Raw genomic sequence first — 15,429 nt, 5'->3', positions numbered from 1 at the left:
CAGTGGCAGTGTGCAGTGACACATCAGGAGCTTCTCCAGAACAAATTTATTATTTATTTTATCCCTCTTCATAGCTATAAACCTGGCTATTGTGTTTGAGAGGAAGCTCCTTATCCTTATCCATTGTTTTATCCTTCCCACCTAGTTTTGTAACCAATCCCTTTTCATCTAACTCTGTGTATTCAGGGAGGGCAATATCACCCAGGTACACTGAAGGGCATATGATATTTATAGAAAATACAAATATTTCCTAGTTCTCCACAGTTTGTATGGCTCAATCCTTTAAAGACAAAGTTTAATTCCTTCTGACCAAAACAGCTGAAGTCTGTGAATGAACCCAAGCAACAGCCAATTTTGTAGAGCAGTGTGATTTAGTGGACTGATTTTAGGGATGGAAGCAAGCAGCTCCTGAGTTCTAATCTATATTCTGCTATTGTCTCACCCTTGTGTCTATTACCACACCTATAAAATGAGGTCATATTTACCTACTTACCTCACAGGCATGTGATAAGGATGTCTGTTCAGTGCTTCGATACTATAAAGCAGTGTTTCCCAACCCTTGAGACAAGTCACTGGTGGCCCAGGCTGGTTTGTTTACCTGCCACGTCTGCAGGTTCAGCCAATCGCGGCTCCCACTGACTGCGGTTCGCTGTGCCCGGTCAATGGGGGCTGCGGGAAATGGTGGCCAGTATGTCCCTCGGCCCGCGCCACTTCCTGCAGCCCCCCCATTGGCCGGGCACAGCGAACCGCAGCCAGTGGGAGCCATGATCGGCTGAACCTGCGGACACGGCAGGTAAACAAAGCGGCCCGGCCTGCCAGGGGCTTTCCCTGAACAAGCGGCATCCCAAGTTTGAGAAACACTGCTATAAAGCACTATATAAGTGTAAAATAAATAGTCAAGCACTTTGGAGAATAATTCCAATACTGCACTAATACACTACATTATGCATGCTGCCTGCCAAAGTGGACATATTTCAGGACCATATGGAAGGGTTGACACTACCCATTCAGATGATAGGGACTCTGAAAAGAGAGAGAAGAAGTCAGGATGAAAGGCACTGTGGAGTGCCAAGTTTGGGATATATTTGTACAGTGCTTTGAAAATATAAAGTGCTATATAATTTCTAAGTACAGCTAGGAATTAATGTGTGCTACAAATTGATACACTCTACGCATGAAACAGCTTGCAGAGAGCAGTGTAAATAACATAAAGCCAATGCTAAATGTACTGAACTGTAACTGAACTGTAAAGCCCTGATGGAAGCTGCTATGTAGATCAGTAATTTAATTGCATGCCAGAGCAATAACTGTAAAAGACTGTTCTTTAAGTCTGCAACTAACAAACTTCAATCATTGCTATAAACATGGAATTCTGACAATGATATGAACTCTAACAGAAACCTTAAACACATTACAACAGCACTCTGTTATGTTGGTATTGGGAAACTAGATAGTATGAAGCTTAAAATATTAAATATAGCTTAATATAAGTAATAAATGAACACCTGAGTATGCAAGTATATTGCTGCTGTGCACAGGTGAAAATTGCTCGGTGTTGGTAGAAAAGTACCTCTATAAAACACTCATGGATGTCATATAATTCTTTTTTGTTTCTGGGATACACTTTCAACTGTTATCTCTCCTAGCATTTACAGCATATTTATCTGTGATCGAACTATGCCTATGTGTAAAGGAGGATATATGTAGATGCGTTTGAATACTATATTCTAGACACTCCTAATATGCTCGGTTTTTTAAAAGAAAATAAGTGACATTAGAAATATACAAGTATAAAAAAGATGGATTTTAGACTGACATTATGGACAGTGAAGATTAGTTCCTTTTGTTGCCAGCAGGAACGTTCTATTAGGGATTTCCTATTGGAAAAGAGATCAGCATGTACCATTGTATTACCACATTACGTTTCATGCTTTTAACCCAAAGTCCAAGGGTGATTTGAAAAAGTCACTGATTTACACTGATTTACACATTTACATTTAAAGTCACTGATTTACAGCTCAATATAAAGGGATAGCGGAGGTGGAAATTGGGAAAAATTAGGTTATGTCTACACTTAAACCACTACAGTGGTGCAGCTACAGCATTATAGCGCTTCAGTGTAGAGCAGACACTCACTACAGTGACAGGAGTGGTTCTCCCTTTCCTGTAGTTAATTCACCTCCCCGAGAGGCAGAGGTGAAAGAATTCTTCCACTGACCTAATATCATTTACACTGGCTTACGTCAGTTTAATTACCTCACTCAGGATTTTTCATACCCCTGAGTAACGTTGCTGAATTGACCTCGCTCAGTGGTGCTCAACCTTATTACACAGGAGGGCCACTATAAACCTAAGCACAACCTCGTGTGGGCCAAGCAGATTCTACATGTTTTAATAAGATTTAATGTCACCTGTATTGATTTATATTTTAAGTTCAGCTTGTTCCACAGGTATTTAGATAGGTTGTTTCTATGTTCAGTATTGTCTATTTACACACGTGTAAACTAAAATGATGTCAACATGATGACAAAACGCTAACGAATTGGCCATTAGTATATTGTGTTGAAGCAGGCATCGGGCCTTATTAAATACTCTAGTAGGCCATGTACGGCCCGCGGGCCGTAGGTTCGGCACCCCTGACATAACATTTTAGTGTAGACCTGTCCTTTAGTCTTTCTTGTGTGTTAACTGGCCAGGTGACTGAACAGAAAACGTGACACATTTTTCAAACTATTCAAACAAAAATTGTGGAACTAACGATGTGCCTGTTCAATTTCATTGTACAAGCACACCTCTTTTAGTCACATCCCTGATCTTTCACTGGAAAGCTATCCATTTAGATTGTGAGTGCTTCAGGGTAAGTATGTTGTCTTCACACCTGTCTGTAAAACATTTCCCATACTATGGCACTAGAATACAAATTAACAATAGTGTTTAGCACTTTTATAGCACTTTCACCCATAGATCTTAAAGGAACATTGTCCCTGTTTAAAAGATAGGGAAACAAATACAGAGATCTTAAATGATGTGACAGAAAGAGGAGGGAGAGATTGCGGCTTCAGAAAGAGGGGCGAAGCAACACACTTGAAAGACTCACAGTTTACTGAGGCTAGAAATTAATGCTATCTACCCATTGAAATCCAGCATTCCTGACTTTCTATGGTGTCAAGCATTGGTTTCCACTCATGGAAAGTCATGGAATAGCTTTAAAATCATTTTCTGGTTATCAGTTGCCTCTTGGGGTATGTCTACACTGCAATAAGAAATCTGCAGCAGTGAGCCTCAGAGCCTGGGTCAACTGTCTTGGGCTTGCGCTCCAGGGCTAAAAATAGCAGTGTAGACATTTGGGCTCTGAGACCCTCGCCTTTTGCTGGGTTTCAGAGCTGGGCTCCAGCCCAAGCCCAAACATTTACACTGCTATTTTTAGCCCTGTAGTGTAAGCCCGAGTAAGATGACCCAGGCTCTGAGACTCGCTGCCGTGGGATTTTTATTGCAGTGTGGACATGCCCTTCCTGTCTCCCCCGTGATCACACAATAAATAACCCCAGCAATGAGTTATGCTTGGAACCAAGACGAAAAAAGAGAAAATCAAATGGAGCACCCCAAACAAGCTAAAATTAAAATAGATTATTTTAGACCAAAGTTGCTCTCTAGCTCACTGTGATCTTCAATATTTATTTATTTAAATACAGTGTAAGATCAGTGACACTTACCTTCCTTTTAATGTGATCAAATATATGTGATCTCATATATGCCCTGGTAACTAGACAATATGTATGCAGTTGCTGAAGCACAAATCTTTACCTGCCTACATACCTTTATGAATAAGATGCTCCAGCACATCACAGTGTCCATATTCAGCAGCAACTCCTAATGGTGTTACCCCATAACCATCTTTCAGGTGCACATTTCCTCCATTCTTCAGAAGCAGAGAAACAATCTCCTTGCAGCCTTGTTTTGCAGCTTCATGCATTGCTGACCAACGTTTTACACATGGCTGGTGGATACGACAGTTGTATTTAATCAGAGTCAATACCATTTCATAAGAGCCCTGTCTCACAGCTTGAAAATATGGAAACAGAAGAAAAAAAGACGCCAAAAGGGATCTCGTTACACATGCTGAAAGATGAATTGTGAGGCTTACATTTTTTTCAGTGTTTGGAGAAAATAAAGCAGGTCATCCATGTGGGCCAAATTCAGACCTCTGTCCTGGGAGTCTGTGGACCAAATACACTGGCAAGTAAAGGGTAGTATAAGTTACATGCTGGGTGTAAGCTGGTCAGGCAATCATTGTACTTGGATGCAAATGGTAAAATAGTGCAACCAGCACAGATTGACATTCAGTGTGTATGCAAAATTTATGTTCTGAGGCTACAGAAGCAGGAGTATTGCAAGAAAAGCAACAAACAAAAGGGTAAAAGCAAAAACAGAAGGGTACTACTTTATTTCACTCCATCCAGTTAGTTGCTGTTGCAGCCATACCACTTTTCCTTCCCTCTTGGCAAGTAAGGTACATTCTCAGGGCTTTGTTCTTCATGTGTGGCTCTCCCAAAGATTTCTATCAGTGTTCCACATATGCCAGGCTTGTAAGATTGGCCTTCCACTGAACACTATGTTGATATAAATTTGCTACTTAACATGAACACCCATTCTTATTTCCAACTTGGATCCAATGTATAACCTGCACCACCTTTTGTCATGAATACAGCCCTTTACTTTTCATGCTACAGCAAACTCTTCAATGTTCTCCCCGTGTTCCAGCTGTATCGCACTTATTAAGTCAGCTTCTAATTCTAATGCCTAAACTGATGTTCACTCGTTGTTGCTAGCCAAGATATCACTGACATATGTTACGCTTAAAGGCCAAATTCTGCCCTTTTGAGGATCCAACTGTGAAATTTTCATGGATAACTATGCAGCTCAAGACTACAACAAGTTACCTGTCCAGGGGATAGTTTTCTGTTCATGAACATTTTTCTACCCAGATCAACCCAGGTCAGATTTTAACATTCAACGGTAATATTTCTACCTTTATTTTCATCTGGTTCTATAGTCTTTTGTGCCTTGTTTTGACTTACACATTCTGTATGAGTTTGGTAGTATATCTTTAACCTATAATGGCACTTCCATTGATTTCAATGAGATTTTTTCTTTCAATGGATAGCATGATCTGACCCAGAATTTTTGGACAAATATTCAATATTCTGTGAAACTTCAAGGCTTCAGCAGTAATAACCCATCATAAATGTTTGAATAAATATACAAGCTTCCCCCTCAAAAAACATTCTTTTTGATTACTTAGTTTCAGCTGATCTCTGTTGTGTGATAATGCTATTCATAGTTACTTTGACTTCAATGGAGTTTTATGTACCCAACTAAAGAGTCCTCTAATCTACAGCTCGCCTGTAGAGTTAATGCAGGAGTAATTAAGTTAAATTAAAAGCATTTGTCAATTGCAATTTATATTGAGTGGTATGTGCTTGATGATGCTCTCACTAATTTCAGTGTGACTAGGATTGAACTGTAAGGTGCAGAGCACCCTCCACTCCCACTGGCTCAATTCCAAATGACAACAGCCTCTTAGTAAGAAAACTACATGGGCAAAAAACTCGACTTATCAGGAAATCATAAACAGAAATATCCAGGAGAGAAAATTTAGTGGGGAAGAAAAAAAATCCTTTTCCTTCAATTCTAGTAGGAGTTTACTCTTCCTGGTATTCATCAGACAGCAATGGCTAATAATCTTATCTTAACAGTTCTATGGATTTGCAATTACTGGAAAGAACTGGAGAAATATAAAGCAATAAATCTAAAGAAACTTTTACAGATCCCTTTGTGGCTCAGGCCTTAAAATTTTAATACATTAATTGCTTCATTGGGTATTCTTTGTGATTAAAATTGATAAAAGTTAGTACCCATCAAAGGTAATGTTTTAATAAGTCTGATCATTGTATTTTGGTATGTATGATGTGGGAACTGTATTAATTTTACAGATTGATTTTCTTCCTAAGACCTTGAGTACTTTCATTTTCAACAAGAGCTGGAAGCTGGTGCATTTAAATTACTAATATAGGGTAAAGCTCATTTAAATATATCAGCAGAAAACTTTCCAAAAGAATAATCCTGCTTTGAACTGAGTTATTACTTAGTAATTTAGTTGCATGCCATTTTCCACAAATTCTTTCTGAAAGTGAAAATACCCAATTACTACTGACAAAGTCAGCCGGTAACAATAATAAAATTCCATTATCTATATATTCTCCAGTAGGCCACACACAGTCATAAACAATTATTTGTAAAACATCCAAGATTTCATTAAAAGTTGTGTAGCCTTTAGTTAAACCTTCACTTGAACTACTGACCATTACTTGTGCCTTGAGTGGTCACATGAGGCCAGATTTTTAAAGGTAATTAGGCACCTCTGATGGGGTATACTCCCCCATATTAGTTCTGAAGGGGTCAATTTAGGCCACATGGGCCAATTAACTTATAAGACTGCAAACTGGGGAATATTTAGGCAATATGAGAGGCAAGCCCTAATTAAGGGAAGTTCACCTGTGCAGGAACAGGTGGGGTTTCTATAAAACCAGGGAGCTGGTAGCAAAAAGAGGGCTGGGGGGGGGGGGGGGGGGGAGAGGGCTGCAGGCTCTCTCCTTGGGATAAGGGAGAGACACTGATTTAGACCCCCCAGAGGAAAGATTTGTCTAGTAGTCCCAGAGGAAAAGATTTGGCTAGAGGGGTGGAGAAGATGAGGTAGGAAGCCTTCCAAGTGACAGGACAATGTGGTTGTCTGGATCTTTGCTGCTGGAGATAGGGCCCTGGACTGGAATCCAGAGTAGAGGGTGGACCTAGGTTCCCCTCCCAGCTACTGAGTGAGTGGCACAATTTGGGCAGTGAACTTGGAGGCTTTCTGAGGCCACGTGTTTGATTCACTGAGTGAGTGGCCCATCCAGGGCAGTGGATTTAAGGATTGCCTGGGATGGTGAGCAAGGTATTGATATTCCAATATTCCTGGAAGGGGAAACACTATAGTGACCTGGCTGGAGGGCAGAGTCACAAAGAGGAAGCTGCTACTCCTGGAGCAAGAGAGGGTTTGCAGACTGAGAGAGACAAGGAGCTAAGGAACCGCAAGGACATTGGGCTGGAAGAGCTAATCCCCAGAGTGGCCACCAGGAGGCCTCACATGTGGTGAGCGGAGATCCCCATAATAGCATTTTAATGTGTAGATTGTCACACAGAATGACATCAGGTGCTTTTGAAAATCCCATTAGGTGCCTATCTGCATCTCTAGGCACCTAAATACCTTTAAAAATCTTGCTCCTGAGGCCTGATCTAAAGCCCAGTGAAGTCAATGGGAGTCTTTCCGTTGACTTCAAAGGACTTTGGGTAACTAAACACATACAGAAAATGAACTCTCTGCTTCCACCTACAGATGTTTGTCCCTCTGTTTCAGGGATAAGGCACATTGGCAAGGCAGTGTAGGAAAAAAAAACTTCAGCTGCTACTGCCTGTGCGGTGTCTAGTCTGTACATAAGGAGAGGAACTTAGTTTCCAGGAACATCAACCCTGCATCTTTCATATGCACTAAATTCCTATAAAAAATTTAAAAAGAAAAGTTCTATGTAATCACATGTAACAACAAAAATAAAACGTGGTTTAAAATATTTCTCCAGAAAAACAAAGCAGTAGAACTTCCAGGTGTAACTTTTTTTTAAATGTGGGACAACCTCTGTGTTCTGTTAAACAACATACTAGTTGCAGAAAGCAAATCCATCTTTTGGTCAAGTCCTTGCAATCAGTATAAGAATGTTCTCCTAGGTGCATTAGAATTTGTGATGTCTGCCCCAAATCTTCAAGGCAACTTGGGATGCACATTACAGAAATCATTTGATCAGAGTCTGATTGCATCTCAGATTCACTCTGGAGCTGTAAGCCAGCGAGCCCACCCAACTGAGTGTGTGTTGTGACTCATAGGTGGGAGTTTGGTGCTAGAATCAGTCTGACAAAATGCTCTGATTTGCTGAAGCAGTAGCAGGAGAGAAAGAGAAAAGATGGAATATTGGAATACCATCTATTCAAAGTTTGGGGTCCATACCTAGTTTTCTCTCAGGAGAATAGATGGAAAAACTATAAAGGTTACTTTTGTAATTCTTGTGAAACAAAGAATAGAAAATACTTTATGCAGGGAGACAAATGTTGCCTCTCTGAGATATAAATCTCTCATCTCTATTATAGAAAGGTGCTTTTAAAATGTTCAGCACAAACTCAGTGTTAGTAAATTTAACCCCTCAGTTGCTCATACAGCATGAGTAGAAATTCCCCAAGATGCCTTGGCAGTCTCTTGGTGAAAGGTAAGAATATATTTTTCATTTATTTTCACCTACCTTTTGTCTGATGTTTAACTCTAAGGACATAGGTTTCTTCCCACAGTAATTAATTTAACATGACCACTTCTGAAACATGCCCCTATAACATCATGCAGGGTCTCCTCCTGCACCCACTTCAGTCAACAGCAAAGCTCTCACAGATTTCAAGAGTGAGGGATCAGACTCCTATGTCTACACTGCAGGATTAGTAGAATTTGAGTTAGCAAATCCGGATTTGTTAACCTAAGGCTTGAGTGCCTGTAGTCATTTGTAATCCCAGGTTAGGAATTGAACCCTGGGTCCCAATCTGGGGCTTCAGTTTCTACACTACATTATGCAGGGCTAAATCCTACCATCCATACCCCAGACTTCCAAGCACCCTCTCAAAATGTGGCCCCTGTAACCCTTTGTTCGTGGTCCAAGCATGGGAAAACTTGACTGTTCATCAAACTTGTCTGTCTAGAGGACAAAGAAAGTTGGCTTGTGGGATTGTGAAATACTTTTTGCAGACTCCCAGAGCATGAATCCAGTGGGGCAACATCTACATTGCAAAGCAACAGGGAATCCCAGCTTGACTCAGGCTCAGACCCTCCACCCCTGTGGGGTCCTGGGACCCTGAGTCTGAGCCCTGTATTAGCACAATTTGTGTGTAGATGGAAGGGGCGTTAGACTTGAACTTGAGTTCAAATGCTGGGATTACACTGCAGTGTAGACATACCCATAGGGACCAGAAAGTCAACAATTAACCTGAAAACTTACTCAAGCAAAATTAACGTTATTTGGTGGCAGTATAATCCACTTTTATTTTCCTTCTAAAAACTGAACAGCAACTAAGAATTTTAGCCAATTGGGATAGTCAAGTGAGTAAGGACTAGTCACATGAACAAGCGTTTGCAGGAGCAGGCCCCAGATCCCCTTGTTATGGTTGGCTTTGGGGAATGCAGGAACTGGATAGAATAGTTTAGAACACTGAAAACTCTGCTATTCACGTTGGCTTAATTCATAGAAAGGAAGCAATTACCAATGAGAAGAGGAGTTTCTCCTTTATTGTTTGTGGTATTAGGCCAAACACCCTTTTCCAATAACGTTCTTACATTTTCCACAAAACCAGCTTTTGCTGCCAAAGTTAACGGTGTTTCTCCATCACATGTTTTGTATTCCCACATTGATTTATAAGATGCTAGAGGTCAGAAAGTAGAAAACAAAACACAAAATTAAAATGACAGGCATCTAGGACATAACATAAATGCCATGTTGATAAATATCTGCATGAAAATGAATTTACAACTATTTTCAACTTTGACTTACTAGTTAGTCCTGCCACAATGGTTGACTATTGTAGCCAGTGATTAGATCATGCAGCTCTTCTCTGAATAACTGTAGTTTTCTGAACAAAGTCATTCAAAACGGACCAACCTCTCTGCTGGTGTACATAGGTGGAGCTTCACTGAAGACAACAGAGCTGTGCCAATTTACACCAGCAGAGAATTTGGCACATGTGACTGACCAAGCCATGCAACAATGGAGGGTTTTCTCATACATTTTTGCAGTTATTGATTCTATTCTTGTGTTTGTCTATTTATTGCTCCTTGTCTTGTATCTTTCCAATCTCATAGCCCTGTGGGGTGTCTTGAGCTCACTCACCATCCAGAATGATTTCAAGTATTTGCTGAATTGGCTGAGCTGCAGCCTCATGAAGTGGGAACCAACCTCTTTCATCAGCTTCATCCAAAGCATATTTATGTTTCACATAGTTCTGAAGATCAAATACTTGGCCTGAAACAAAAAATAGTGCATATCTGAAAAAAATAGGACAAGCTCAGTGCTTTGCACAGTGAGTATTTCATTTCAATATTTGTACCTTCTCTTATGGCTGCTATAAGTTTCCTATTTTGATCACTGGGTGGTACAAATCTGTTGAAGGGATGACAAAAGATATCAAGTATACACAATATAGATACGTTACATTAAAGCACAATTTTTAGTGGTTTTAATCACCTGTTTCCACTGGCTTTCAACTTTACGTTTATATCACCTCAGTTACAAATTCTGATTCACTATGTGACCTGACAGAGTACTCAGGAATGTTAGATACAGGATAAGAATTTGAACAGATTCTGGACCCCAGGCTTCAGGCCAAAGATGACCTGGACCTGCCAATTGTAGAAGTGGGGGCAGCTGACTTCAGCAGTGTTACTGAGCCTGCCTAGTCCATGTGAGCATGCTCAGTACAAGTCAAGCAGCAAATCTGGGGGTGGCACATGGGCCTCTATATGACCCGCAACTCATTGCCTAGGCTCTGCCTCAGGCCAGTAATAGGTCTGTTTGGTTGTGTCTAGCTAGCCTTTTTTCTGAAGTTTCCCTCTGCAGCTAATATTATACAGTTCCAATGTATAAAGACAGTTGCAAATATTTTTAACAATGTCATTTAAACCTATTCAGAGCAGATCTGTGTGATACAGTGGTAAAAACGCCAGTGGCTGCCAGGACCCTGAGATAATATGACAACAGTATAATAGTAGGAATCAGCCAAATCATAGATGGAAATGGACAGTGGCACTGTTTGACAGGCTTCAGTGAAGAAATAGGCTCTGATCTTGCAATAGGAAATAGGAACCACATGTGGCCCCTTACTTTCTCAGGGTTCCATTGATCCCATTATAGGATCAAAGTCATAAATTGAATTGGGCGATTAACACTTATCTGCCTTTGCCTTTATTTTCAAATACTGTGCAGCATTTTATGAAAAGTCCTTCAATTTATAGTGATCAGAAACGTATGTTGCGGTTTTTGCCATACAACTCCCATTAAAGCCAAGTTTTGTTTCATCAATAGAGGTAGCTAAAAGGTAACATTTTCAAAAGCATCTTAGTGACTCAGAAAATGAAGACCAATTTTCAAAAGTGATGTACGTACTTAGAAACCAAAGTCTCATTGAAAGCCCATGGGACCTGTAGGCTCCTAAATCATTTAAGCGCTTTTGAAAATTTTATTCAACATTTACAACAGAAATGCTATCTACATGTCATATCTGAGGGCAGTTGACTCAAACAGAAAACAATCTATGCTAATATATATTAATGATTTTAAAAATACTAACCATATCTTTAATGCAAAACTCAATTATTTTGTTTTTCACAATTTAAAAACAAATAAAACTGTACTGCTAAAACTAAATATATATACTATATTCTGGACACTCCTAATATGCTGGGTTTTTTAAAAGAAAATAAGTGATATTGGAAATATACAAGTATAAAAAAGATGGATTTTAGATTGACATTACGGACAGTAAAGATTAGTTCCTTTTATTGCCAGCAGGAATGTTCTGTTGGGGATTTCCTATTGGAAAAGAGATCAGCATGTACCATTGTATTACCACATTACGTTTCATGCTTTTAACCCAAAGTCCAAGGGTTTCACTGATTTACAGCTCAGTATAAAGGGATAGCGGAGATGGAAATTGGGAAAAATTAGGTTATGTCTACACTTAAACCACTACAGTGGTGCAGCTACAGCATTATAGCGCTCCAGTGTAGAGTAGACACTCACTATAGTGACGGGAGGTTTTCTCCCTTTGCAACCAATAGTCCTTGCACAGAGCTCTTCCTTTTCTTCCTGCCAACACAGACACGTATTTTGCCTTGAGCTTCTTAGCTCTAGATTCCAAATGCACATTAAGGAGACAACCCTGAAATCAATGGGACTACTCACATCCATAAAGTTAATCATATGCATAAATCTGTGCTCCATCAAGACCTAAAGTTTCTTTTACAGAATATACATGTCAGTGTGGCTGCTACACCATTTTCTGCATGCTGGCCAGAATTCTCCCCAGAAAACCTTTTTAAATGTGGTTATAACTACAGAATACTTAGGGTATGTCTACATTGTAATGTAATCCCAGGGTTTGAACTCAGGCTCAAGCCTAAACCCCCTTCCATCTACACACACACACACTGCATTAATCCGGGCCCAGACCCAGGACCCCAGCGGGGTGGAAGGTCTGAGCCTCAGGCCTTGTCTACCGGAGTAAGTCGGTAGACAAGTTACGCTACTCCAAGTGACGTGAATAATGTAGCTGGAGTCGACATAGTTTAGGTCGACTTACAGCAGTGTCTACAGCGTGCTGCATCAACGGGAGATGCTCTCCCGTCAATTTACCTTACTCCTCTCGGTCCAGTGGAGTAGTGGAGTCAACTGGAGAGCGCTCTGTGGTTGATTTAGGGGGTCTTCACTAGACCCACTAAATTGAACCCTGCTGCATCGATCACAGATGCCTCAATCCCCGGTAAGTGTAGATATGGCCTGAGTCACCCAGGGTTCAAGACCTATTGTTTTGCAGTGTAGACTCAGCACTACGGGACTTGTGCTCTGGGAGTCCGCCACAAGTATTCCACAATCCCACGGCTGACTGACTTTGTCCTCTAGACAGACAAGTTTGGTGGACAGTACAGTTTTCCCATGCTTGCACCACAAACAAAGGGCTAGAGCAGTCACATTTTGAGAGGGCATTAGGAAGTCTGGGATATGGGTGGTCGGACTTGGACCTGCATAATGCAATGTAGATACTGGAGCCCCAGGTTGGGACCCACGGTTCAACAATTCCTAACCTGGTGCTTCAAATGAGTGTAGATGCTCAAGCACTAGGTTAACAAACTCAGGGTCTGTTAACTCAAGTTCTACTAACCCTGGGCTTACATTGCAGTGTAGACATACTGTGACCCTACACCACATATTCTTCATAGAAATATTGTTATAATATGATTATAGCATAACTATATGTTTTGTGCAAGATAAGGAAAGAGATCATTGGAAAGGTTATGATTTGCTGAATATGATTATCCTATTTGTATGCATGTATCATTTTTGTATCTAAAGTTAGGAATATTGACTATACATCTGTACTATAAAAGTATTTGCAACCAGGGAATGCCCACCAGACAGAATGCAATCAGTCTGGCTGGCTAGCTGGGGACAAGTCAATGGACCATTAGGGAGAAATACAGGTCTTTGAAGATGCTAATCTCCCACCTTCCTGAGATGCTACAAACGGCCTTTGAATCATGGCTGCTTCAACACTGCAGGGTCATGTGATCATCGTACTGGACTCCATGATAGAATACCAGTATTTTTCCACTGCAGGGTGGGGTGGAGGGAACCACACTGGAAAACAAAGGATTCCCGCCATATGTAAAACCTATTTAAGGCAAGGGACGGACATAATCAGTGTTCGTTCTTCACTGAATCCCTGCCCAGGATGACTACTGTGAACATCTAAGAAACAAAGACAAAGGGAGAGGCAGGGAGAAGGACTGAGCCCAGGCTGAGAAGGTGTCTGGCCTGTGAAAGAAATACCTGGAGTTTTAAGCTGCAAGCAAGAGCAGCTTGCCCGCAAGAACCTCTGCATTCTACCTAAAACAACATTTAGGGTGAGAAACTACTACTTGTAACCAGTTTTTTTAGTATCTTAAGCTTATATTGCATTTTTGTTTTATTTGCTGGGTAATCTGCTTGATCTGTTTGCTATCCCCTATAATCACTTAAAATCTATCCTTTGTAGTCAACAAACTTGTTTTTGTTGTCTCTAAAACCAGTTTGCGGAATTCACAACTGGGAATGGGGGGGGGAGCTGTGCATATCTTCCTCCACATTGAGGGAGGGGGTGGATTTCATGAGCTTACGCTGTATTATCCTCTATGCAGCATAAGACAATACAATTTTGGAATTACAATTCAGTGGGGGTGTGCACTTGAGTACTGGGCAATTCCCTAGCTGATGCCTACCCATGCAGTGCTTATTTCAGTGTCTGTGTCTTTCTGCAGCTGGGTGTGTCCCTACCTCTGTGTGTGCTGCTTGAGGGCCTGACTCAGCAGCACAGTGTAAGGGAGCCCAGAATGGAACAGGAGGGATTAGTGGTACCCCAGAACATCAGGTGGCATCCCGGAGGGTGGGGGCAACCCGTCACACATACCCAGAGAGTACATCATCCATTTTCTTCAAAGAGAGGATTATTTACTAGCATGTAACTAATGAAGACAGTTATATTTTGGTTTGCTGTATTCAGTCATGTCTTCATAGAGTGCCTGGCTGTAAACACAAACACAAATAGCTAAACTAAAATTAAAATGCTAGGATAACATAAAAAAAAAAATTAATTTCAACTGTCCAGAACACTGAAAGAATTTGTTATATTCTCATCACATGTATGTGCTTTCTGACTTACTAAAGTACCTTTCATGGTAATGGGAAGATGTTGGTTGACTGGCTTCAATTGATTCTTGAATACTAAGCTGAATTGCATAAGCAGTGAGATGGTCTTCGACAGAGTCCTCATTTCCATCCATCATCTTATATGAAAGTTGAGCTGCTGTCAAGAAAAAAAAATCGAAAAATATACTGTTAGGGGCCAGATTCTGCCACTCTTATTCATGGTGAATGGTCCTTCACTCTGAGGGCTTTTATTCATGGCAAGTCACTATGTAGCAGTCCAGAATTTGAGTGCATCAGCTTGCAGCACAGTAACACCCTATGTAGACACTACTACATCATAGTTAAGCCCCTTTGTTTTCAGTTTAAATTAGGGCTGTCAATTAATTGCAGTTAACTCAAGCGATTAACTCAAAAAATTAACTGCAATTAATCACAGTGTTAATCGCATTCTTAAACAATAGAATACGAATTCAAATATATTAAATATTTGGATGTTTTTCTACATTTTCAAATATTGATTTCAATTACAACACAGAATACAAAGTGTATGCTGCTCACTTTATATTATTTTTATTACAAATATTTGCACTGTAAAAATGACACAAGAAACAGTATTTTTCAATTCACTTCATACAAGTACTGTAGTGTAATCTCTTTATCGTGAAAGTGCAGCTTACAAATGTAGATTTTTTTTTCTTTGGTAACTGCACTCAAACACAAAAAAATACAGAACTTCAGAGCCTACAAGACCACTCAGTACTACTTCTTGTTCAGCCAATCACTAAGACAAACAAGTTTGTTTACATTTACAGGAGATAATGCTGCCCACTTCTTATTTAAAATGTCACCA

At 40.3% G+C, this 15,429-nt stretch overlaps 1 protein-coding gene across 1 annotated transcript in view; it reads right to left on the bottom strand.

The window, feature by feature from the left end:
- ASB15 (ankyrin repeat and SOCS box containing 15) overlaps positions 1 to 15,429 on the bottom strand; it is a 35,108-nt gene that overhangs the window by 12,128 nt on the left and 7,551 nt on the right. The window contains exons 2-6 of the mRNA XM_073331705.1: positions 14,601 to 14,736; positions 10,228 to 10,280; positions 10,011 to 10,142; positions 9,388 to 9,546; positions 3,817 to 4,062 (exon numbers count right to left, since the gene is read on the bottom strand). Of these exons, the coding sequence (XP_073187806.1) occupies positions 3,817 to 4,062; positions 9,388 to 9,546; positions 10,011 to 10,142; positions 10,228 to 10,280; positions 14,601 to 14,736 (726 nt within the window). The remainder of the gene's footprint in view (positions 1 to 3,816; positions 4,063 to 9,387; positions 9,547 to 10,010; positions 10,143 to 10,227; positions 10,281 to 14,600; positions 14,737 to 15,429) is intronic.

This window comes from Lepidochelys kempii, chromosome 1, assembly GCF_965140265.1.
Source record: "Lepidochelys kempii isolate rLepKem1 chromosome 1, rLepKem1.hap2, whole genome shotgun sequence".
NCBI lineage: Eukaryota > Metazoa > Chordata > Testudines > Cheloniidae > Lepidochelys > Lepidochelys kempii.
The sequence above is the reverse complement of the archived record's forward strand: the minus strand, read 5'-3'. Positions and strand labels throughout refer to the sequence as shown.